Raw genomic sequence first — 22,924 nt, forward strand, 5'->3', positions numbered from 1 at the left:
TTTTTTGTAGTTACATATTTGATATTGTAGATGTAGCCTATCTGAAAAGTGCATAACTTCATAGCAGAAAATGGTTTGCCAATTACTCCCTCTATAATAAAGAAATATAAGAGCGTTTAGATCACTACTTATATATCTTTACGGAGGGAGTAGCTCTGAAAGATATTTTCCAGACCAGTTTATTCCCAAAAGATTTGGCAGCTAATCAGAGTAAAAGCACTTCATTCCCAGGCACTGTTCCAAAGCAGGAAAACCATACAAGATCTCTACAATACATCTGCGGTACACAGTGCAGCTGCAAAATACAATGCACAGGTGCCTCATGTAAAACATGACGGTTGTACCAGAATTACACCCACAGGGAAAGCAAAACAGATATCCAGACAAGCAAACAAGCGCAACAAGCGCCACCGTGCGGAAGAGCTACCCCTTGAGATGAAACTAGTCATCATCCTTGTAGGGGTATTCCTCCGGGACTTGCTTGGTGAGCTTCATCCGCATCTCGTAGGCATCATCACCGCGAAGCATATCACGGACCCATGTAACCTCCGTCTTCATGGAAACCTGCACCGCAACATCAATTAAACTTGATCAGCGAATGGTAAATGACTTCTGAAACTGGTACGATCACAGCACTGGGGTCACAATTCTATAAATATCACATAAGCTGGTAATAGACCGTTTCACTCGAACACTTTAACTAGCAGAAGTTGGAACACAAGTTTATAATACTACATACTGCACAAGTTGGCCACTGGTGGTACCATGCAACAGTGGATTACAGACATTCAGCATGATATGCCTTAAGATATGGATATAAAAAATTATGCAAGTTGATTCAGTCTTTCAATGTCAGTTTCGTAGAGTAGAATAAGTCACAGATCCCAGGTCCATTTTATAGATTATTTATTCTTAGACTGTTTGACAAGAGAAAATTACAAACAAAAAAAGCAGCAAAAGAAGACGTACCATTTCCAGTGCTCCCCTGATAACTCCACTCAACACATTGCAATACTGAAGACCTTGGCAAGTATCAGGAAGCTCAACAAAATCTACAAGTGGGTTGTCCTCCAATACAAAGCTGCAAGTTGTACTCTCAGCATCCTAATTGGTTACAGTCGCGGTCACACCCAGGAACATTTTGAACCCAAGCTGGTTTGAAAAGGAAAAAAAGGAAGATTGTCAGAGCATAAAGCCATAAGGAGGATAGCAGAAGGGGGAACCTGCTAGGGGATGAGTTTGATTGTTCTAAGAAGAAAAAAAAGTGTTGAACAACCTTGAAAATATGGTAGTAAGTCTTGGGCCTTCGATTAATGAACAAGTTGAGGTGCATAAGAAATGAGCTTAATGTACTACATACAGAATCTGTAGAAGAAAGAGAGGGCATGGAATGTCCCTGAATGGTGCATAGCTATGGTAGCAGTAAAGAATGCTATCACCGGACAAACATAGCTGAGTGTCTGCATCTCATAAAATTGAAACCACTGTTATACAGTGGTAAAAACTGCCACACTGTCGACTTCTGTTGAATAAATGACTAATAAACATATGTATTCCCTTTCTGGCCTCTCAAAACATTTTGTCTCAAAAGTCTAGGCATATGAATACAGGTAAAAGAACTTCAAAATATGCATGCATTACTTTTGTGCTAATCTCAACCAGAGAATAGCAAGTTTAGCAAATGACCTTTGCTATAGTATCAGCAGTCTCCTTGAAGTCAGCACAGTTTGATACATTTGACTTGGCTAAGAATTCATCGACCAACCGAGTTCCAATATTGTAACCCCTGAATATTAAAGAAGATATAACATGTAAGAAAGGTTTCCCAAGCAAAGTTAAAATACAGCAATCATATTAATAGCTACCAGCAAGCCTGAGAATTAATTCATAAATAAGCTATAAACCAGCAACCATAGTAGGAGACTATTGAGAATTCATATGTGATTCACTTCCCAAGCAAAGTTAAAATACAGCAATCGTAGTAATAACTGCTAGCAAGCCTTGAGAGTCAATTCACCACATAAGCTATAAACTAGCAACCGTAGTAGGAAACATATTAATAATTCATATGTGATTCACTTTCATATCCCGCCATCCCTCTTTGTTCTACAAGTGATGCATGGCTTTAATTCTTAAATGTGCTAGATCCATGCTCCTCGACTCAGTACAAAAAACAGGATCAGGTTTGGAGAGTTGGAGTATAGTGCAATTGGACAATCTCCTCCTCCATGGAACAATGGAACATAAATGATGTGTTGCCACACCAACAATGACAACACCAGGAGTTGTATATAATCCGGGTAGGATAAATCTCTTCAATTGAGAAGTTGATACAAGATCACCAAATAACACAATCTTCTGCTCACACACAGACTACACGAACATTAGTCAATTAGGGCGCGAAATGCATAGCTACATCTATTTGGATTCTCATTCTCAGAATATTGCAGCTAGCTCACTGTTAAACCCTCACACCTGATCCCTAGGTAAAAGAACAGCAAATTCCCAGATTCCCACTTCTAGATCTGATCCCTCAAATGCCCCATCAGACATCAGCAGTTTCCAAATTTCCCTAGAAACTTAAGAGGCAGATGAAGTAAGAAAACGGGCGTACATCTGATCGAGCTGCTTGTTGACCTCCTCGACCTCTTCGAGATCCGTGAGCAGCTGCCGCACGATGGTGCCGTACGTGAGCGTGAAGAGCTCCGCATTATGCAGAACAACACAACCAGATCAGCGCGGGGCGCAGATGTACGGGAGGCCAGGGGGAGGGGGCGGGGGGTGGGCTGTGGTTTGGAAGCTTACTATGCGCTCGACGCTGGCGAAGAGGGCATCACCGGACTTGGGGGTCGTGAGAGGCGGCATCGCCGAGATCGGGGCCGGTGGCGAGAGAGAACAGAGAGAACCACTTGCAGAGTCGCCAGTCTCTAGTACTTTGGTTATAGGCCAGTTTGGGCTTATCCTTTTTGTTTTGCGGATAAAGTTTGGGCTTGGGCTTGCCAACTGTATAGTCCATCGGCCCCTAAAAGAGTAGAACGGCCCATTCTTTCCCACTAAAGAAAATAAACTAGAGGTTCCCTTTTAAAGCAACAATTTTCTTTTCCCACTAAAGAAAACTAAAGGTTCCCCACCAATCCCCTCAAAAACCCTAGTACCAAACAAGGCCTAAAGTATGATTCAGAGAACATCACACGCTGGCACACATCCAGATAGGAGGGAAACGCATGTTAGAAAATCACAGCGCAACAAAAACAGATTAAAACGATGCATTTCTATGGCGTTGCCAGGTGACAGGTTTACTGAAGCAGCAGCACCCCCGACACTTAGTTTGCAACTTCCTACCAGAAAATAAAAGACATGAAAACAAACACATAATGGGATACTTTCTTGTTGCAAACTAACATGAAAACAAAAGACAGTACATTGACTGAATCACAGGAGTGCAGACATTATTAAAACATACTGTAGAAGGCAACAGGGTTGTAACTGAGTGAAAATAAAATAAGGAACTGATTATCATGACAATACTTCCAGCATTCTACATCCAAAATGCCACAGGATCTTGAACGAGTAACGACTTGGTGGTTGCTTTGGGCACTTTGTAGTACTGCGAGTGACAGGTATCGCCAGTTGTCAGTTCTTTACGCTGATCGTCCAGGCTGAGAGAGAATGTTGTCAAGCGATACATCCAGGAACCAGGTAGGCTCAAACCAGGATCCCTCACCTCCTTGTTGACACACTGCACGAGACAGAATTTGCTCACGCCTCCCATATAGACAAGGGTAGCGCCTACATGCTTATCCCTTGGGTCACCAGAAATGAACAGATTCTCCTTGCAGAGATTCATCGAAGGGACAGGGCACTGCCCTTCACAGGTACCATAGATGGGCACGTCGCAGCAGTAAATTTGGCCGAGGGTGTCCGGTTCTTTGGAGAGCCCGACAAAGGCCTTGAGGTGCTGGTCAAAGTGACCCTGGCCGTCGAAGGGCAGAACCCAATTGCCAAGTAGTTTCGATGAATGCCTCTCCGTGTCAAAGCTGAAGGTGGCCTCGGTGGTGTCCTTCTTGGTGCTGATGAGGAAGGTCCGTTCTTCAGGGTGCAGGGAGTAGGAAGTGACGTCACAAACATTAAATGGCTGCTGCTCGAGCTCTTTCCACGACCACTCTTTGCTGGAATTTCGATGCGATACCTTGGCTGAGAGCTCCTCCAAGCAGAGCATCTCGAAGGAGTAAGAGCTCATAGTGAATAGCTTGTTGCCGACCGGGAGGTGGTAGATGGGATAAAAAAGATCTCTCTGCCCAGGGCCAGTGGTGACGCACCGCGAGCGGACGTCCAACATGGGGAAGTAACCTTCCAACAAGTCACCCTCGGGATCTCTCGGATGCATCGCCAAGATCCTGGTGTCAAAGGCTGATGTGAAGTACTTAGGAGATTCACGAGGCGCCACCATGCGGAAGAAAGGCCAAGGAAAATGTGGCACCTTGTCTTGGTCGTCTTGGTCTGAGAAAGCAGTCTGCTGATGGTTCTCGCCGGGCAACAAGTTCACCGTGCGGATGCTATATCCATGGCACCAGTCATCAAAGACAAGGTAAAGTCGCTCACGGCCGCCGCCATGCTTACATTTCCGCGGCCGCTTTGGCATCCTGTTCTGCCTAATTGTAAACGGGCGGACAAGGTCCAGATTTTTCCTGAATTACTCGTGTTACTTTTAAAGGCACAATCAATTAGGGGCAAGCACAATCATCCTACTGCAACTCAACCCGATAAATCCAAGTATCCAGATCAGAATCTGGGGCAGCGTAGAAGAAAAGGAAATCGCAGGTACTGTACGTACCTACAGATCGAAGATGGTGCAGCGGCAAAACATCACGACTCACCAACACAGTGGGCCTAACAATTGATTGTGTTGGGAGACTACAGCGGCGGTGTGCGTTTGGGCGGCGGGCTTGGGCAGCTGCGGCGGCGGGGGAGGCTCGGAAGCGAAGGGTTTGGTGGATTAAGGGAGGAAACCCTAGGAAGTTCCCGGTGAGGCGGTGACCGGTTGACCTCGTGGGCTGTTCGCAAGGAAAAACCAACTCATGGGTCGTTGGGCCTCGCCCTCCCTTCGCAGCCCAGCTCTTTTATTTTTCCTTGCTCATCGTAATTTATTGTATGATCAAAAGTTATTTTTCCTCAAAACTTTATTTTTGCTTTGATTCTAATTGCAAATTATTCGAAATTTTCTAACAAAATACTTAGTAATCATATATTTAAAAAACAGCTGATCCCACAAATTTATTTATCACAATAGTAAACATGTCATCTCAACATACAATCATGCATGAGCTTAACATGAACAAAAGTTAGGATCATGTTTTTTTTTCAGGAAAAAACTTTCAATCCATTCATCTCCAACAATGGTAGTACAACGAACACTAAAAACAATAAAAAAATATATTCAGTTCCATAGACCACGTAGTGACGACTACAAGCACTAAAGCGAGCCGAAGGCGTGCCACTGTCATCGCCCCTTCCTCGCCGGAGCCGTGCAAACCTTGTTGTAGTAGACAGCCGGGAAGTCATCGTGCTAAGGCCCCATAGAACCAACACACCAGAACAGCAACCGCCGCCGCTGAAGAGTATAGATTAGAAGGATCCAATCTAATGACACAAGAACATATACGAACGACGAAACAGATCCGAGCAAATCCACCCAAGACTGATCGGAGACACACCTCCACACGCCCGCAGACGATACTAAACGCATCAACAAAACGGGGACTAAGCGAGGAGACCTTTAATCCATTTTCAGAGAGCCACCGTCGTCTCGCCTTTCTGAGCAGGACAAAAACCCTAACAAAACTCGAAAAAAGATCTAAAAACGAAGCGCTCCCACCGGCAAGGGCCGGGATCCACTTCGCTTCCATGGCCCTAAAGCCACCAAAGACAGGATGGACCGGCGACGGCGCCGGCGGGAGGCAGAGAAACCCAAGCTTTTTGGGAGGCGGCGGCTAGCTAATCGTGACCAATCGGCCGGGGCTGAACCTTGACGGGAGGGACAACAAGTTGATGCGAGGATCATGTTAATTGTACATTACTTGGATATTATTCATAACTTTTGTAATGGAAAACTTACTAATTTTGAAATAATTATCAAGGTTTCTAAACATCTCTTTTATTTTCTCCTTCACTCGTACCCTTTTTACTCCAAGGACATTAAAAAGCCAGTAAAACTAAGGCAGTGATTAGAGATGCTAGGCTATCGGATCGAACTGGCCAGCGTACCAGATCAATTTAGCACCTTATAGTGTTGAATAAATAGGCAATTTCTCGATTAAATTAATCCACGAGTAAATCACTAGCATGGCATTGTCACAAATAAACGTATACTGATATTCAGTCAAGCTAGCACATACTATGCTAATTGCAGAAAGATCTACGTATAACGCTAGCATCGCTAAAACAGAAAACAGTAGGAGCGGGATAAACGAGTTATACCCTCCAGTAGGCCATGCAGAGGCCGCGGCTTTGGTACCAGCAGCGGCGTCCTCGGCGGCCTTCTTGTCGGCTTCAGCTTTCTCGGCGGCGGCACGTTCGGCGTCGGTGGACATGGTGATGATGAAGGCGACGCGGACGTATAGGAAGACGATCGGAAGCGAGCAGTCGCGTAATCGCTGCCCAAAAACCTATTCGCCCCTCACCCCGTACAGGAACCAAAAGGGCGTGGTTTCGGAGACCTGCTCTCCCGTCGACCTTGTATGCGGCGGACGGGATGGAGTCACCGGCGGCAGCAGCAGCAACAAGGGAACGACGGTGGACGTGCACGTGGGAGCAGATGTGATCTGTTCGTGGCCGCTAGGGTTAGGAGACACCGCACACTTATATAGGCGCAGCCGCATGGAGAGACGTGAGCTCGACCCATGTCCGAGTCCGTGACAGCCCACGATCCGACATCTCAGATCGTGGCCCAGCTGTCAGAGACTCTTCGTTAGTGACTGGCAAAAATAAGCGCGTAGGTGTGAGCTCGGCTCGGCTCAATACCGCTACCCGCGGCGCGGCGCGGCGCATCGTGACGAGGCGTGGCGGGCGGCGGAGGAGGAGCGCGCGAGGGCCTCTTCTCTTCTCAAGCTCCAATAGCATGTAGAAGAGAAACCCTTATAAGGAGGTCCAACTTCTCTTCCACTTTCGGGGTGGGACTAAACTTCCCACTACACCTAGTGCCATATAACCCACATGGGCCCTTAGAGATTTTTCAGAAATTGCTATATGGGCCTAGAGCCCATCTTAAATTTCAGCAATCCCCCACCAGATCTCGAGGGCTCATTGTGTCCTCTGTTCCAATTACTGTTTCGATATACTAGTGTTTCAGTGAAGACCTGTTAAGGTTGAGCTTCACCAAGAGCAAGTAGTTACACTCCTTCACAACTGAACAATGGACTATGCCTTGAATTGTCAGTTTGGCGTAAAGAAGTTTCACCACATGTCTTACTAGTACTAGGCTGCCGAAGGCTGACCCCTCGGGTGGAGCATGTAAGTCACACTCCTGGCCTATTCATGAGCTTACTAGAGATCACCCCAATCTCATAGACTGTGACCAGCAGTCGGGCTCATATAGGTGTGTTCCTCCAAAGATCACTCTGTAGGATAGCATCTTGCTTATATAAGCTTCAGAACACATTAAGACAGTAGTCATCCTACCATACAATATCGAGAGTATTGCATCTCCAACAGAGTGGGTTAGTATAGTTACTCTCCACAGTTCACCACTGGCTTGTTTTCCCAGGTCCTAAGTCACGGGATCTCCGATCACATAGGTTGGGTTACTACCATGGCAACTCATGTTGGTCTCATACCCATCTCCCTCGATGCATTATCTATCACTACACGTGATAGCCCTTTCGTAAAGGGATCTGCCAGATTCTTAGCCGTATGGACATACTCCAATGCTATCACTCCGGAGTTTCTTAATTTTCTGACAGCCTTTAATCTCATTCTTATGTGTTTGTTGGACTTCATGTTGTCCTTTGAACTTTTCACCTTGGTGATGACAGTCTAATTATCGCAGTTGATTAGGATAGCCGGAACCGATTTATCAACCAATGGCAAGTCCATCAAAAGATCTCGAAGCCATCCTGCTTCGACACCAGATGTGTCTAATGTTGTTAATTCTGATTCCATTGTCGATCTCGTTAAGATCGTTTGCTTGCAAGACTTCCAGGAAACAGCGCCACCTCCAAGAGTAAAAATATACCCAGTTGTGGCCTTCATCTCATCAGCATCAGAGATCCAATTTGCATCACTATACCCTTCAAGTACCGACGGGTATCTGGTATAGTGAAGTCCATAGTTCATAGTACCTTTCAGATAGCGCATAACTCTTTCAACAGCATGCCAATGTACATCACCCGGTTTGGAAACAAACCGGCTCAGTTTGCTCACAGCAAACGCGATGTCAGGCCTCGTTGCGCTCGCTAGGTACATTAGTGAACCAATGATTTGAGAGTATCTCAATTGATCTATAGCCGTGCCTTTGGACGTTCGAATCAACACGCTAGGATCATATGGTGTTTGAGATGGTGTGCAGTCCGAATATCCAAAATGACTCAACACCTTCTCAACATAGTGGGATTGTAGAAGTGTAGTCCCACCCTCATTATCTCTCAGTAGCTTGATGTTCAAGATAACATCAGCCACACCAAGGTCTTTCATCTCAAAGTTCTGAGACAGAAACGACTTGACCTCCCCAATGACTTTGAGGTTGGTTCTGAATATCAGTATGTCATCAACATACAAGCACAGTATAACTCCTTCGCCCCCACCATGGCGATAGTATACACATTTGTCAGCCTCATTAACAACGAAACCAACAGATGTCAGAGTTGTATTAAACTTATCATGCCATTGCTTAGGTGCTTGCTTCAGGCCATATAAAGATTTCAGTAACCTACACACCTTTCTTTCCTGACCATCTATCACAAAGCCATCTGGCTGTTGCATATAGATTTCCTCATTTAGCTCTCCATTCAGAAAAGCCGTCTTAACATCCATTTGATGGAGAGAAGACCATGTGAGGCCGCCAACGAGAGTAATACTCGAATGGTGGTCAGCCTAGCCACAGGTGAATAAGTATCGAAGAAATCTTCCTCTTCTTTCTGGTCATAGCCCTTGGCCACAAGCCTAGCCTTGTACTTTTCAATCGTACCATCGGGCCTAAGCTTCTCTTGAACATCCACTTACATCCTAATGGTTTGCAACCATAAGGACGGTCAGTGATATCCCATGTCCCGTTAGCCATGATGGAGTCCATCTCGCTACGGACCACATCCTTCCAGTAATCAGCTTCTGGAGAGGCATGCGCTTCAGAAATAGAAGTGGGAGTATCATCCACGAGGTACACGAAGAAATCATCACCAAAGGTCTTTGCAGTCCTTTGTCTCTTGCCCCTACCAAGGGTTTCCTCGTCATCCTCCTCAGGATTTTCATCATGTGTTTGTTCATAATATTCCATAGGGATGGCAGGTTCAGGAGTCTCCTCAGATTCCTGTCTAGAAGTGCTTTGCATATCTCTCATAGGAAAAATATCCTCGAAAAATGTAGCATCCTTAGACTCCATAATTGTACCGACCTTCTGGTCAGGTACCTCAGATTTCACTACTAGAAATCTATAGCCAACGTTGTTCTTAGCGTAGCTCAAATTAACGCAGTCCACAGTCTTGGGTCCAAGCTTACGCTTTTTGGGGATCGACACATTGACTTCGCCAAACAGCCCCAAGTACGCAAGTATGAAAGTGTTGTCCTTCTCTTCGCCCATTTCTCATAGGGAGTGATCTCATTATCCTTTGTCGGAACTTTATTCAGGACATGGCAAGCCGTCAATATAGCCTCCCCCCACCATGCCTTGGATAAACCCGATGTATCTAACATGGCGTTAACCAAATCAGTTAGAGTAGGGTTTTTCCGCTCGGCAACCCCATTTGACTGGGGTGAATAGGGAGGCGTCCTCTCATGAATACTGCCATGTTCCGCACAAAAAGAATCAAACTCACTCGAGAAGTACTCTCCACCACGATCTGACCGGACTCGTTTAATTTTCTTTTCAAGTTGATTCTCAACTTCTGCCTTATAGATTTTAAAGTAGTGTAGAGCCTCATCTTTAGTATTTAACAGAGACACATAGCAATATCTAGTGGAATCATCTATCAATGTCATGAAGTATTTCTTTCCACCTTTAGTCAACACATCATTCATCTCACAAAGATCAGAATGTATGAGTTCTAATGGTGCCAAGTGTCTCTCCTCCGCGGCCTTGTGAGGCTTGCGAGGTTGCTTAGCTTGCACACATGAAAGACACTTAGAACCTTTGGCTAAAGTAAAACTTGGGATTAAATCCAACTTGGCTAGCCGCGTCATAACACCGAAACTAATGTGACAAAGACGTGAATGCCAAACTTCAGATTCATTAACATTCGAATGAACATGGTTCATGACTTTATTACAAAAATCTGCGAGGGAAAGGCGGAACATCCCTCTGCTCTCATAACCTTTTCCAACAAAGAGTCCATATTTCGTAACACCTAATTTATTAGACTCGAAAACCAACTTAAACCCTTCTCTACATAGAAGGGAGCCACTAACAAGGTTCTTCTTGATGGCGGGGACATGCTGCACGTTCTTCAATTGCACGATCCTTCCCGAAGTAAACTTCAGATCGACCGTGCCAACACCATGAACAGAAGCACTCGCGCCATTCACCATCAATACGGACCCGTGGCCTGTGTCCTGGTAAGAAGTGAACCATGAAATGTCAGCACACACATGTACACCTGCACCTGTGTCCACCCACCAATCGGTGGGCTGAAACACTGAAAAAACAGTAAATAAATTACCGTACCCAGGTGCACCATTCTCATTGTTGTCCACAATCATGTTGATGGACTTGGAGTCCTGTCCTGACTTCTTGTACTTGTTTGGGCACTTGTTGGCCCAATGTTCAACCGAACCACAAGTAAAGCAGCCCTCATCCTTCTTGTTCTTCTTGAAGGTCTTCTTACCCTTCTTCTTAAAGTCGGTATTGTGTTGGACACCGTTCTTTCCCTTGGGCTTGTGGGAGTTGAAGTTCTTCTGGTTCACTGATACGTCCATTTTGCATCATGCTTTTATATCGATATTTATTTCATTATGGGCTGTTATTTCACATTATGTCACAATAATTATGGCTATTCTCTCTTATTTTACAAGGTTTACATAAGGAGGGAGAATGCCGGCAGCTGGAATTCTGGGCTGGAAAAGGAGCAAATATTAGAGACCTATTCTGCACAACTCCAAAAGTCCTGAAACTCCACGGAATACCTTATAATAAATAATGAAAAATCCTCGCCAAAGATGAAGACCAGGGGGCCCACACCCTGTCCACGAGGGTGGGGGCGCGCCCGCCCCCCCTAGGGCACGCCCCTACCTCGTGGGCCCCCTGATGCCTCTCCGATGACCATCTTCTGCTATATGAAGTCTTTCGTCGAGAAAAAAATCAGAAGCAACTGTAGGATCAAAAGTATGTCTAGAGGGGGGTGATTAGACTACTTGACCAAATAAAAAGTTAACCTTTTCCCAATTTTAGTTCTTGGCAGATTTTAGCTATTGTAGTACAAGTCAAGCAATCATCACACAATTCAAGCAAGCATGCAAAGAGTATATTGGGAGCGGAAAGTAAAGCATGCAACTTGCAAGAATGTAAAGGGAAGGGTTTGGAGAATTCAAACGCAATTGGAGACACGGATGTTTTTCCCGTGGTTCAGATAGGTGGTGCTATCCTACATCCACGTTGATGGAGACTTCAACCCACGAAGGGTAACGGTTGCGCGAGTCCACGGAGGGCTCCACCCACGAAGGGTAATGGTTGCGCGAGTCCATGGAGGGCTCCACCCATGAAGGGTCCACGAAGAAGCAACCACCCACGAAGGGTCCACGAAGAAGCAACCTTGTCTATCCCACCATGGCCATCGCCCACGAAGGACTTGCCTCACTAGCGGTAGATCTTCACGAAGTAGGCGATCTCCTTGTCCTTACAAACTCCTTGGTTCAACTCCACAATCTTGTCGGAGGCTCCCAAGTGACACCTAGCCAATCTAGGAGACACCACTCTCCAAGAAGTAACAAATGGTGTGTTGATGATGAACTCCTTGCTCTTGTGCTTAAAATGATAGTCTCCCCAACACTCAACTCTCTCTCATAGGATTTGGATTTTGTGGAAAGAAGATTTGAGTGGAAAGCAACTTGGGGAAGGCTAGAGATCAGGATTCATATGGTAGGAATGGAATATCTTGGTCTCAACACATGAGTAGGTGGTTCTCTCTCAGAACATATGTGTTGGAATTGTGTATGTGTTCTGATGGCTCTCTCCACGAATGAAGAGGAGGTGGAGGGGTATATATAGCCTCCACACAAAATCCAACCGTTACACACAGTTTTCCAATCTCGGTGGGACCGAATCAACAAACTCGGTTGGACCGAAAAGGTAAACCTAGTGATCGTTAGAGATTTTCGGTGGGACTGACATGCAACTCGGTAGGACCGATATGGTTAGGGTTTGGGCATAACGTAATCTCGGTGAGACCGATTACACAAACTCGGTGAGACCGAGTTTGGTAATAAGCTAACCAGAGAGTTGGTCAAGCAAACTCGGTGGGACCGATTTGCTCTTTCGGTGAGACCAAAAAGTTACAAAAGGGAAACAAAGAGTTTACATTGCAATCTCGGTGGGACCGATTCGCTCTTTGGTGAGACCGAAAAGTTACGAAAAGGAAACAGAGAGTTTTCAATCCCATCTCGGTGAGACCGAGATCCCTATCGGTAGAACCGAATTGCTAGGGTTTGGCAGTGGCTTATGACAAGTGAAACTCGGTGGCGCCGGATAGAAAGAATCGGTATGACCGAGTTTGGCTTAGGGTTTAGGTCATATGTGGATATGGGAAAGTAGTTGAGGGTTTTGGAGCATATCACTAAGCACATGAAGCAAGAGGCTCATTAAGCAACACCTCATCCCTCCTTGATAGTATTGGCTTTTCCTAAAGACTCAATGTGATCTTGGATCACTAAAATATAAAATGAAGAGTCTTGAGCTTTTGAGCTTGAGCCAATCCTTTGTCCTTAGCATTTTGAGGGTTCCACTTTCACATCCATGCCATGCCAATCATTGAGCTTTCCTGAAATAGTCATCTTGGAATAGCATTAGCTCAATGAGCTATATGTTGTTATGAATTACCAAAACCACCTAGGGATAGTTGCACTTTCAATCTCCCCCTTTTTGGTAATTGATGACAACATATAGATCAAAGCTTCGACAAATGATAATAAGCATGAAATATATCGTCGCTTTGAGAAGTATGTGACAAGTAAGAGCTCCCCCTAAATTTGTGCATATTTAAAATTTGCTTTGGACTGCAAATGCACAAAGAGTTAGAGTCATGGGTTACTCTTCCATGTCACATACATCTTGGTGGAGCGCTTAAAATGATAAGAATGAAATACATGCACTCATCACCAAGAATAGTGAATGATCACATAAGATAGATAAGATGATAATATTAAGCAAACATTAAGTGTAGCTTATGATCAAACACATGATCATCAATGTCTCACGAGCAATGACATAGTATCTCACACAAAAGCAAACAAAGTTCGAAAAACCACCAAATAAAACAAGAGAGAATAAAAGCAACACTCTCTCTCGAAGCCTATGATCTATACATTTTCTCCCCCTTTGGCAACAAGTTACCAAAAAGTTCCTAGAAAATGCATAGTGCTAAGTCGACACTCAGGCTTGATCTTCAGGTGGTGGTGGAGTCCGGAGCACTCCAAGGACGAAGCCTTCTGTAGACGTGGTCGGAGTCGAGGCTGAAGTGGACGCTGGAGCTGGTGGAACTGAGGCTGTAGCTGGTGCAGACGTGGTGGCTCTGGGGTCAGCAACTGGCACTGCAGACGACCTCGGACCTCGTGGCACTCTGGCAAAGGCATCAGTTGTAGTCTTGCCTCTCCTCTCTTGCATGTCATCCTGGAGTTGCTCCACTGCAGTCTGAATCTCTGTCACTTTGACATCCAAGTCATAGAACTTTTGTTCCATGATCCTCTCTAAGCTTGCCTGGTTCTGAGTTAGGGTGGCTAGTCCTTGCTCAATCCGCAGGGTGGATGCAATCAAGTAACCAAGCTGCTCTTGTTTGGTTTTCAGGAAATATTCAGATGCCTCCTCTTGAGTTGGCATCTTGGTAGCTTTCTCCTTCCTTGCCTTCTCCTTCTTTGCTTGTGCTTGTGCAGATGATGGTTCATTCTCATTCATGACAACTTGATTATCTTCAAAATCTGGACGGATGGGCAGGTGTTCCTTGTCCAATAAGTATATGCCTGTGCCCATCTTGGAGTTGATTAACTCCTGAATTTGTGGGGCATATCCACAGCTCCTCTTCTGATCAGCTGCTGTCCTCTTAATGGTCTCTACCATGAGGCTCATCACTTTGAACTTCTGTGGCACATCAAATATATGAAGCAAATTGATCGCATGGCCTCTGATCATCTTGTGATCACCTGACTTGGGCAACAAGGTGTGCCTAAGGATCCAGTTGATAGTTGGCAGCCCTGACAGAAGATAATGCACTGAGCCAAACTTGAAAGTATCAAGTGCTTCATTTGGAATTTCCTTGTACATGTTGGACATAGAGCTGTGGTCCATCTTCTTCTTGGCATATACATCCAAGTCATCTTCCTGCTCTTCTGGGGCATTGATCAGCTGAGCCCATTCAGCAACTGTAGATTGGTACCTCGTACCTTCAGACATCCAAGTTATCCTACCATCTGGATAGAAGTGTGCCGTGGAGTAGAATTGCATAATAAGTTCCTCGTTCCACTTTGTGAGCTTCTGCCCAACAAAGTCTGCTACTCCACAAGCATTGTAGCTGTCTTGCACTCCACGATAGTGCTCTTCATTGTCCTTGATGTACTCCCAATCAACCCATCTCATGTCACAAACTATGGGCTTCTTGTCCAACAAAACTGTCTCATAGAAGTCCTGCTGTTCCTTAGTGTGAAACATGTAATCAATAGCAGTTCTTCTCCTTGAAGCATAAGGATCTGCTTCTCTCCACTTCCTCAGCCCTGAGTCTCTTCTGAGCTTCATGTCCTCAGCCACAGGATGAGCATCATTGTGGTCTGGGATCTTGGGCTTGAGCTTTCTCAGAACATTCTCTTCTTCTTCTTCTGCAGCTTCGGGCACTGGGGCCTTGTTCTTCTCAGTAGATGGGATGCTTCTTGTGTTCCTCTTTGGCTTTGGCTTTGGAGCTGGCTTGGCCTTGGAAGCAGCTGCCCCTGTTCTTATGGCATCACCCATCAGCTTGGGTGCCTTAGGTGCTAGTGCAGCTACCTCTTCTTCTTCCTCCTCATCTTCCATGATGGAAGCCTTTCCAAGCACTCTGGCTACGGTCTTCTTGACCCTTTCCTTCCTTTTCTTTCCTTCAGCAGCAACTGGCTCTATGGTTGCAGGCTTTTCAAGAATCTAAGTTGAGGCTCTGGCCTTTGGCATAGGCTGCCTACCTGCTGGCCTTTTGATTTTCAATCCTGGCTTTGTGCCTTGAGCTGAGCCATGTTCCTTCTCGAGCACTACTCTCTTTGAAGTTGCTTCCTCTTCTGCCACATAGTCCTCATCTTCTGAGTCTGAGGTTCTCTTCTTTCTCTGTCTTGTGGCAGCTTTAGGCAGATTGCTAGGGGTGCTCCTGCTGCCTTCATCTGAAGAACTTGAGGGACTAGTGCCCTCACTCATCTGCACTTGCTGCTCTGACAAGTTCTGGCTATCACTTTGGTCTGACATGATGAACAAGCTGACTGCTGACCCTGTGAATAGTTTATAGATGAGGTAGAGTGGATGAGCATCACAAAATGCAGAGATTTTTGCAAAAGAATGATTCAAAATCTTAGTTTTAGTTTCCCACTGAAATCATCTCGGATCTACCGATTTTTAAACTCGGTGATACCGAAGCAGTTTTGGAACCTAAACTAGTGAACTCGGTCAGACCGAGTCACAGTTCGGTGGCACCGAGACTGCTAGGGTTTCACAGAGTTCCAAAATTGGTCACACCGATAAGTAATTCTCGGTCAGACCGAGTCTCACTTGTGCAATGACATAAGCCAAATTGGTGGGACCGAGTTTTTCAACTCGGTGGGTCCGAGATGGTTCCGGCAGAAACCTAACCCTAAAATTTTCGAATTAAACCTAATCTACGAGTTCATTGACTGGATAGAAGTTTAACAAACGTGGCAAGAATCATGATGATCACAATGTGCTAAGAATCGGATTGGGGAATAGCACAAAGATCGAGTCCATACCCTAGTTCGGCGGAGACTCGCTACGGCGGCAACGACGGGGTTGAATTTCCGTTGACGGCGACGGAGACCAGCGACTGGAGGCGGCTGGCGGCGAGGAGACGATCCGGAGACCAAGTTGGCAGAGCAGGCTATCGCGCGGGCGAAGGGGTTCGGAGAAATTTCCAAATTTTTGCCCGTGACTATATATAGCCCGACCCTGTCGGTGTGACCGAGTGGAACAACTCGGTGGCACCGAAATGCAAAACTGTATACAGTTGTTGCAACTCGGTGTGACCGAATGGTTCAAATCGGTTGCACCGAGATCGAAAACCTAGATCAACTTAATGATCTCAGTAGGACCGAAAGTGGAGTATCGGTCAGACCGAGAATCATAAAGAGGTTTTGGAAGTTTAAGTCTATGACGAATCGGGGACTCCGAGCGCTCCTCACACAGAGTGGTTCGAATCTGACTTGATCAAATTTTGTGATGTAGCATGAATAGAGTTTGAGACGAGAAAAGCATAGATAGCTAGAGGAGGTTCTTAGGCATTCTTGTCCATCCACTTGGCAAAAGGAAATAAAACCAAACAATCAAAACAACAAGTGGATGTCCTCGAATGAGTAAAATATGCAACCAACATGCTCACACAATAAGATGGCAAATGAAATATGTGACAAGGCATGCACAACCAATTCTAGCATCTATCAAGCAATTTGCGATGACAAGGTCATCTATATATGAGTATATTGACTTAGGAGTCAAGTGAGAACACTTGATCATAGGTCATACTCATCGTTTTAAGCTCAAGTGGGGTTACCACTTTTACATAAAGCATTGTTGTGTTCACATCTTTAGAGTTGCTTTAGCTCAAGTCTTAGAGTAAAGCTCCCCCTAGATGTGATATCCCCCCTTAGAGGGATGAACTAACCTCGGGTTTTGTCGATGATGACTTCATGTAGATGTTGAAGATGTGGATGCTCAATGTTGATGTAGATCACTTGGAGCTATCCATTTGAGTGAATTGCACTTTCAATACCTACATGGGTTAGTCCCACAAGGAACAAACAAGGATATCCATAGACATAGAGTGATGCACACACAAGATGATGTCCATGAAAACTTTTAGGTTACCTTGTTCCTTGTCTTACCAACAAGAGGGTTTGTGACTCCTTGAACTAGTGCAAGATGTGGAAGTTGATTGCACTTGTTCTTGCCAAAATGATAAGAGTGAAGTATGTTGGCGGAGTCACCCTCAAGAACTCTCTAGTTCTTCTTCTTTTGGATCCACACCATCTTGATGGGAATCCTTGGAGTTGTAGTCGTACTTGATGAAGTGGAACTTGAAGTAGTCTTGGGAATCCACTTGACTAAGGTCTTAGGAGCTTCTTCAAATGCATCAATTTCCTCTTGAAGCTTGTCCTTGCCTTTTTGCTTGTAGTCTTGTGGTAGAAGATCATCTTGAGCTTGTGTCCCCTTGAAAGAAGTATCATACTTCTCTTGTTGAGGAACAAACTTTGTCTTGGGGTATTGATCTTCTTCCCACTCAACTCCATTGGCATTGAACTTTCGTTCAAAACCAACACCTTGATTCTTCCGGTGCATTCCTTGCTTGCGCACAATTTCCTCGAATTGCTTACTCCCGGCAAGGCTTTTGTACACTCCTTTCTCTATAATTCCCTTCAATAAGCTATTTTCTTGCTCAAGTGTAACTTGGCTAAGAGAATCATTAGTGGAATCAAGAGAACTACTAGAAGCAACAATATTGGATTTAGCATGATCATTGTTACTGCTAGAGGAAGAATCTTTCTTGTTCTTGTTACTAGACTTGACTTGAGGCATGTAAGTGGATAAGAGTAAACGCTTGGCAATGTAAGAAGAACTTTTCTTGCGGAGATCATCATTGATTGCTTTTAAGAACTCATGCTCTTGCTCAAGATTGAGCTTTTCAAAGCGTAATTTCTCATGAGCTCTTAAAAGTTCTCGATGATCTTCGAAGATAGTTTCATGAGCTAACTTAAGAGTGTTTAGTTCTTTAGTTAGAGCCTCAATCTTCTCCTTATCATTATCATTCGTTTTATCTTGATTAGCATGATTAACTGACGTTTCATCATAGTATTCATCACTAGAGTTGTCAACAAGCAAATCATCACCTAACAAGTCATCTTCATCACTATTGAAATCAACATACTTGGGGTGTGTTACCTTAGGACCTTTGGCCATGAAGCATCTTCCAATTCCTTCATTTGGTGAGTCAAATATGTCGAAGGAGTTGGTTGACACAAGTGCTAGACCAGCAACACCTTCATCTTGAGTATCTTCGGAGTCGGAGTGATAACTTCTCTCGGAGTGGCTGTCGGAGTCAGAGCCGGATACCCATTCACCAACATGAGCTTGATGTCTTTGTTTTGTGTAGCTCCTTGATGATTTTTCCTTCCTTTCTGAATCCTTGCTTCTCCGTGAGTATCTTCGTTCATAACGATCATCTCTACTCCTTCTCTCTCTTGGTGGTGATTCTTTGCTTCTTCTTTTTGGAGAATCTTCTCTTCTCTTGTAGGGAGCCGTACACTCATTGGAATAGTGTCCGGGTCTTCCACAACTGTAGCAGTTTCGCTCTCGACTAGAAGATCTTTTGTCATTGTAGGACCTTGACTTCAAGCTTCTATCTTTGCTTCTACTCTTGTAGAACTTGTTGAAGTTCTTCACCATTAAGCTCAATTCTTCATTGAAGTTTTGTTTCTCACTTGATGATGTAGGGGCTTCACATGAGGCTTTGTAGGCACCACTTGATTTGTTGTGAAGTTCCTCTTTATCCTTAAGTGACATCTCATGAGCAACAATTCTTCCAATCACCTCCGTTGGCTTGAGATTTTTGTAATTGGGCATCATTTGGATCAATGTGCACACGGTATCATATTTTCCATCCAAGGCTCTTAGAATCTTCTTGATGATGAATCTATCGGTCATCTCTTCACTTCCTAAGCCGGCAATCTCATTTGTGATGAGAGCAAGCCTAGAGTACATTTCAGTGACACCTTCACCATCCTTCATTTTGAAATTGTCAAGTTGACTTTGAAGCACATCCAACTTGGATTCCTTGACGGAGTCGGTACCTTCGTGCATATCAATCAAAGTGTCCCAAATTTCCTTTGCATTCTCAAGACGGCTGATTTTGTTGAATTCTTCGGGGCACAATCCGTTGAAGAGAATATCACAAGCTTGAGCATTGTATTGCAACATCTTCAACTCATCCGCGGTAGCTTCACGGTTTGGTTCTTTCCCATCAAAGAAGTCACCTTGCAAACCAACACACACAATAGCCCAAATGGCGGGGTTATGTCCAAGAATATGCATTTTCATTTTATGCTTCCAACTAGCAAAATTAGTACCATCAAAGTAAGGACCTCTACGGTGATAATTTCCCTCGCTAGACGCCATACTCTCCTAGGTTGTGAAACCAAGGCTATGACCACCAAAAGCTATGGAGATCAAAGCAAATGGAGACCAAAGCTCTGATACCACTTGTAGGATCGAAAGTATGTCTAGAGGGGGGTGATTAGACTACTTGACCAAATAAAAACTTAACCTTTTCCCAATTTTAGTTCTTGGCAGATTTTAGCTATTGTAGGACAAGTCAACCAATCATCATACAATTCAAGCAAGCATGCAAAGAGTATATTGGGAGCGGAAAGTAAAGCATGCAACTTGCAAGAATGTAAAGGGAAGGGTTTGGAGAATTCAAACGCAATTGGAGACACGGATGTTTTTCCCATGGTTCGGATAGGTGGTGCTATCCTACATCCACGTTGATGGAGACTTCAACCCACGAAGGGTAACGGTTGCGCGAGTCCACGGAGGGCTCCACCCACGAAGGGTAATGGTTGCACGAGTCCACGGAGGGCTCCACCCACGAAGGGTCCACAAAGAAGCAACCACCCACGAAGGGTCCACGAAGAAGCAACCTTGTCTATCCCACCATGGCCATCGCCCACGAAGGACTTGCCTCACTAGCGGTAGATCTTCACGAAGTAGGCGATCTCCTTGTCCTTACAAACTCCTTGGTTCAACTCCACAATCTTGTCGGACGCTCCCAAGTGACACCTAGCCAATCTAGGAGACACCACTCTCCAAGAAGTAACAAATGGTGTGTTGATGATGAACTCCTTGCTCTTGTGCTTCAAATGATAGTCTCCCCAACACTCAACTCTCTCTCATAGGATTTGGATTTTGTGGAAAGAAGATTTGAGTGGAAAGCAACTTGGGGAAGGCTAGAGATCAAGATTCATATGGTAGGAATGGAATATCTTGGTCTCAACACATGAGTAGGTGGTTCTCTCTCAGCACATATGTGTTGGAATTGTGTATGTGTTCTGATGGCTCTCTCCACGAATGAAGAGGAGGTGGAGGGGTATATATAGCCTCCACACAAAATCCAACCGTTACACACAGTTTTCCAATCTCGGTGGGACCGAATCAACAAACTCGGTCGGACCGAAAAGGTAAACCTAGTGACCGTTAGATATTTTCGGTGGGACTGACATGCAACTCGGTAGGACCGATATGGTTAGGGTTTGGGCATAACGTAATCTCAGTGAGACCGATTACACAAACTCGGTGAGACCGAGTTTGGTAATAAGCTAACCAGAGAGTTGGTCAGGCAAACTTGGTGGGACCGATTTGCTCTTTCGGTGAGACCGAAAAGTTACAAAAGGGAAACAAAGAGTTTACATTGCAATCTCGGTGGGACCGATTCGCTCTTTCGGTGAGACCAAAAAGTTACAAAAAGGAAACAGAGAGTTTGCAATCCCATCTCGGTGAGACCGAGATCCCTATCGGTAGAACCGAATTGCTAGGGTTTGGCAGTGGCTTATGACAAGTGAAACTCGGTGGCGCCGGATAGAAAGAATCGGTATGACCGAGTTTGGCTTAAGGTTTAGGTCATATGTGGATATGGGAAAGTAGTTGAGGGTTTTGGAGCATATCACTAATCACATGAAGCAAGAGGCTCATTAAGCAACACATCATCCCTCCTTGATAGTATTGGCTTTTCCTAAAGACTCAATGTGATCTTGGATCACTAAAATATAAAATGAAGAGTCTTGATCTTTTGAGCTTGAGCCAATCCTTTGTCCTTAGCATTTTGAGGGTTCCACTTTCACATCCATGCCATGTCAATCATTGAGCTTTCCTGAAATAGTCATCTTGGAATAGCATTAGCTCAATGAGCTATATGTTGTTATGAATTACCAAAACCACCTAGGGATAGTTGCACTTTCAGCAACCTTTCGGGACAAAACTCCGCCACCACGAGGCGGAACCTTGGCGGATCCAATCTAGAGCTCCGGCAGAGCTGTTCTGCCAGGGAAACTTCCCTCCCGGAGGGGGAAATCATCGCCATCGTCATCACCAACGCTCCTCTCATCGGGAGAGGGCAATCTCCATCAACATCTTCATCAACACCATCTCATCTCAAAACTCTAGTTCATCTCTTGTATCCAATTCTTGTCTCCAAGTCCGGGATTGGTGCTAGTAGGTTGCTAGTAGTGTTAATTACTCCTTGTAGTTGATGCTAGTTGGTTTAATTGGTGGAAGATCATATGTTCAGATCCTTTATGCATATTATTACCCCTCTGATTGTGAACATGAATATGCTTTGTGAGTAGTTACGTTTGTTCCTGAGGACAAGGGAGAAGTCTTGCTATTAGTAGTCATGTGAATTTGGTATTCGTTCGATATTTTGATGAGATGTATGTTGTCTAGCCTCTAGTGGTGTTATGTGAACGTCGACTACATAAAACTTCACCATTATTTGGGCCTAGAGGAAGGCATTGGGAAGTAATAAGTAGATGATGCGTTGCTAGAGTGACAGAAGCTTAAACCCTAGTTTATGCGTTGCTTCATAAGGGGCTGATTTGGATCCATATGTTTCATGCTATGGTTAGGTTTACCTTAATACTTTTGTTGTAGTTGCGGATGCTTGCAATAGAGGTTAATCATAAGTGGGATGCTTGTTCAAGTAAGAACAGCACCCAAGCACCGGTCCACCCACATGCCAAATTATCAAAGTACCGAACGCGAATCATATGAACGTGATGAAAACTAGCTTGACGATATTCCCATGTGTCCTCGGGAGCGCTTTTCCTTATATAAGAGTTTGTCCAGGCTTGTACTTTGCTACAAAAAGGATTGGGCCACCTTGCTGCACTTTATTTACTTTTGTACTTGTTGCTCGTTACAAATTATCTTATCACAAAACTATCTGTTACCACTTATTTCAGTACTTGCAGAGAATACCTTGCTGAAAACCGCTTATTATTTCCTTCTGCTCCTCGTTGGGTTCGACACTCTTACTTATCTAAAGGACTACGATAGATCCCCTATACTTGTTGGTCATGAAGACTCTTTTCTGGCGGTGTTGCCGGGGAGTGAAGCGCCTTTGGTAGGTGGAATTTGGTAAGGAAAAATTTATATAGTGTGCTGAAATTTACTGTCACTAGTTACTATGGAAAGTAATCCTCTGAGGGGCTTGTTCGGGGTATCTTCACCCCGACCAGTAGAGCAAAGAGTTGCTCCTCAACCTACTGAACCTATTGAAAATGAAAT

At 44.7% G+C, this 22,924-nt stretch overlaps 1 protein-coding gene and 1 pseudogene across 1 annotated transcript; both read right to left on the reverse strand.

Annotated features, from left to right (window-relative positions):
• Window positions 1–202: 202 nt before the first annotated feature.
• LOC125536017 lies at window positions 203–2,952 on the reverse strand (annotated as a pseudogene).
• Window positions 2,953–3,197: 245 nt separating this feature from the next.
• On the reverse strand, window positions 3,198–5,075 carry LOC125536016. The gene is made up of 2 exons (XM_048699097.1): window positions 4,835–5,075; window positions 3,198–4,688 (listed from the first exon to the last, which is right to left on the reverse strand). The coding sequence occupies exon 2, from the start codon at window positions 4,640–4,642 to the stop codon at window positions 3,539–3,541; it is 1,104 nt and encodes a 367-aa protein (XP_048555054.1). The 5' UTR covers window positions 4,643–4,688; window positions 4,835–5,075; the 3' UTR covers window positions 3,198–3,538.
• Window positions 5,076–22,924: the final 17,849 nt, after the last annotated feature.

Source organism: Triticum urartu, chromosome 2, assembly GCF_003073215.2.
Source record: "Triticum urartu cultivar G1812 chromosome 2, Tu2.1, whole genome shotgun sequence".
NCBI lineage: Eukaryota > Viridiplantae > Streptophyta > Magnoliopsida > Poales > Poaceae > Triticum > Triticum urartu.